Source organism: Anthonomus grandis, chromosome 19 (assembly GCF_022605725.1).
Source record: "Anthonomus grandis grandis chromosome 19, icAntGran1.3, whole genome shotgun sequence".
Classification (NCBI taxonomy): domain Eukaryota; kingdom Metazoa; phylum Arthropoda; class Insecta; order Coleoptera; family Curculionidae; genus Anthonomus; species Anthonomus grandis.
In genome coordinates this window covers 11,524,056-11,527,869 of record NC_065564.1, presented here as the reverse complement: position 1 = coordinate 11,527,869, position 3,814 = coordinate 11,524,056, and the positions used below count along the sequence as shown (strand labels likewise).

General features: G+C 36.0%; 1 protein-coding gene across 1 annotated transcript; it reads left to right on the top strand.

Annotated features, from left to right (window-relative positions):
* Nucleotides 1–777: 777 nt before the first annotated feature.
* Nucleotides 778–2,062, top strand: LOC126747516 (bone morphogenetic protein 7-like). The gene has a single exon (XM_050456205.1). It carries the CDS (start codon nucleotides 926–928, stop codon nucleotides 2,030–2,032), a length of 1,107 nt encoding a protein of 368 aa, XP_050312162.1. The 5' UTR covers nucleotides 778–925; the 3' UTR covers nucleotides 2,033–2,062.
* The last annotated feature ends 1,752 nt before the right edge of the window (nucleotides 2,063–3,814 follow it).

The following is a 3,814-nucleotide window of genomic DNA, read 5'->3' as shown; positions in this document are numbered from 1 at the left end:
TGGTAATATAGCAACTTGAGTGAAATCTATTGGTATCAAAATACCTGGAAAACCAGTTGCTTCCATAACCTTACCTCTTATATCCGTTTTTTCTACCATGATTGCTGAAAATTTTGCCTATGTATCTCCCAACCTCTGTTCAATAGCAGTTGTGACGTTTTGTATTGCTCTAGATGCAACTGGTGGTGAGAAGCTTATAAATTTAAAAATATATAAAATGTTGTCCAAGAGAATATTAATATGACACCGTAGCATTAAAGTAGAGATCGATTAAAATGTTTAACTTATCTTCCACAATTCCACTATAAACATACTGGGCTAATTCTTTTCTTAATCTGAAGGTCGTTTTAAAAATATAATTGCTCAGATCAAAAGGGTTCGATTCCTATCTCATATTCCTTTTATCAAAATTAAATAACCTAATAAAGCAGAAGCTAGGTGCCCTTCTCGTTGCAGAGGAAGGAATAATTATATTAACAGAAAAAAATTGAACAAAAAAAAGAAGCCTTAACTTCATATGAAAAATGATAACCTCAATGTTTAAAAATATAATACGCTTGTTGAGAAAGGAAAATAGTAATCTATTCGTCCAAAATGATGTGTCCGAAATAAAAATTACACTTAGTCTTAAAATTAGTCTTTGAGTCGTGTATAGAAAACGGTACACGGAACGGCAAAATATCGAAAACGACATACGTTTCCTAGAAATCAAGAGTACACGGAATTCGCGTTTGGTACTCTTTGAATTTGTAAAAGATTATATGGCCCCGCCTCCTGAATAAAAACTAACCAATAAGATGCCATCGTGTTGTAACAAAACTCGGACACGTAATGGTCGGCATTATAGTCTGTGCTTGACGTGAATAGCGTGCGATCAAATCGTGAGTGTCTAGTGAGTGGTTGTAAAGTTTTTATTCAGCTAAAAATGCGTTACCTTTTCATTATTCTTTTTACAATGTTTCTACCCTTCTCAGGCGGATGTGGAACTTCTACTATCTGTCCCTCTCCACTTCCACTCTCCAAAAAGGAAAATCGCCTTCTTGCTAAACAAGTGCTAAACCTGTTGGGAATTACCAAACGTCCTCCCAAGATACCCCAAGAAAGAATGACGTACGGTGCTAAATTCATGCTGGAATTATATAAAGTAGTCCAGGAAAGAGCCGAAGATGGCAACAGGATACGGCGTACCCTGCCATCTCTCAGAACAGACGAAATTTATAAAACCGAGATGAGTGATGTTGTTGTATCAATGAGTTGCGTTGATAAAAAATCGCTTGGCCAAAAGCTAAAACTAGAGTTTAGTTTGGATAGTGTACCGAAGAAGGCGAAGCTGATCGGGGCAGAGCTAAAACTGTTCCAGACATCCCAGCAGATCTATAATATGTTTCTTATAACGGTTTACAGAGGCAAAAAGATGAAGAAGATGGTAGAAAAAGTCATCTCCACAGGCTACGATGGGTGGCTTTCTATGGATATTTCAACACTATTTAACTATTGGTTACATAACCCTCTGGCAAGCCCCGTACTATATTTAACGGTTCATCCTTATGAAGGGGACTTCTTCAAGGAGCATCATCCTGCCACCATCGGTTTGGACCTCTTGGAAAACGAGCCATTCATAATTGCTTATCTTCATGCTAATAACCAGGTTAACATGCGGTTTCCAAGGGACGTTAGCTTGGAAACTCGTGCGCGTGACTTGCATGACTTGTTTAAGCAAGAGCGGTGCGGCATGAAGACACTAAAAGTTTCGTTCCATCAGCTGGGCTGGAGCGATTGGGTGATAGCTCCCGAAGGATACACCACTTACTTTTGTCAAGGACCGTGCGATTTCCCAATAAAGTACCCCAATAAGGCAACAAACCATGCTATAATCCAGAGTTTCATGAATTTGAAGAATCCAGGAAAATTCCCGAAACCTAGCTGTGCCGCCACTGAGACGAGTCAGCTCTCGGTATTATATAAACAACGAGAAAATACAATTTTAAAAAATTATAAGAATATGATTGTAAGGAAGTGCGGATGTCAGTGAAATATTTAAGATTTTTCTATTATTTTTGTTGAAGAGGAAATGGGATATGGGATATATTGTGATAATAAATTGTTGAAAATTCTAATTAGTTTAGTGTGTAAGCTTTTTTGAGTTTTTGTTCTAAATTTTTTTATGGATATATATGGAATAATGAAATAAGTCGTTTTACTTTAGTTCTCCCTGGTAAGCTTTATTAGATATTATATTCAGTTTTGCTCCTGTAAATTATCAGTTTTAAGCTGTTTAATAAATGTTTTAATAAAAGCAAAAGGCTCTCAATAAATATACAGTCCACTATCTTCAACACCAGCGATCGTACATAATCTTTTTGGTCATTCGAGCCGGATTAAGCCGTGTTAAAGTTTCGTCGTCGAGGGCTTCATAATTTCGTCGTCGGCTATGTTTGTCAGCGTGAACAGGATGCAGGTTGCAGCGTTGCCAGACTTCAAATCCAAGTAGGTCCGTCCCAATAAAAAACGTTAAAACTAATCGTCGTTAGTAAATCCACATTTAATACCCACCTTTTACCACACTTTTCCCTTCCTATGCATGCCAATTTTGTGTGTTTAATGCGTATATTTCATAAAAAAGAAAAACAAACAAAAAATACATTTTAAGTAGTGTTGTTCGTATCTAATTATAATTCGTTTAAGGTCGTTTCGTTCGTTTCGTTTCATTCGTGAAAAAACAGAATACCTTCGCTACTTAAAAACAATCGTACGTACAATTCATAAACATTAAAAAATATTTATATATATATATATAACAAAAAATGTTTTAAGGTGAAGAGGTCGATCAGGATTTAACAGCCATTCAGGTTGAAATTAAAAAATTAATAGGTCGTAGAGGTCAATTAAAAAGTCTTACAAGATTTGGTACTTTTGCTAACAGTGAAAATCCAGATAGTGTTTCACTAAAATTACGCTTAGATAAACTCGAGATGGTTTGGGTTGAGTTTCAACAAGTTCAATCGCGTTTAGAAGAGCTGGAACCGCACCGTGAATGTGAGAGAGAATCTTTTGAAGACGACTATTATAGTTGACCATCTAAAGCTATTCGCATTATTGAAAAATCTAACATTCGAAATAATAGCGCGCAACAGTACGATGAAGCAAACACACAAGTGCAAACGGCACAAAATTGCAACCAATATCGTTGCCACAATTCAGCGGCTCGTACGAAGGTTGGTTGCAGTTTTATGAAACTTTCAAAGCATTGGTAGACAGAAATCTTGAACTCTCAAAAATTCAAAAATTTGATCATCTACAATCGTGTCTTCGCGGGGAAGCGCTATAAGTCTTACAATCTCTAGAAATTTGTGAGGATAATTACGACGAAGCCTTAAAATTATTACGCGAGCGATATGAAAATAAACGAGTACTTATTTATAATCACGTTCGTAATCTTTTCGAAACTCAAAGCGTAGGTAAAGAATCGCATCAAGCCCTACGAAAATTAATAGATAACGTAATCAGAAACCTCCGTGCCCTTAAAACATTACACGAACCAGTTGATCATTGGGATACCTTAATTATATACATGATTTCCCAAAAATTAGACACAACGACACGCAAGGAATGGGAAATATTTAACAAAAAGGATTCACCTAAGCTAGATGAATTTTTAGCATATCTTAAAAATAAATGTCAAATACTAGAAACGATTGATAGTAAAAATCAAACTTTAAAATCGCCTCCTCTTCGCGTCGTTAGCCATGTAAATATTGAAAACTCGGGTAATCAAAACAAATTCGTGCCTGTCAATAATAATTATAATACAGCG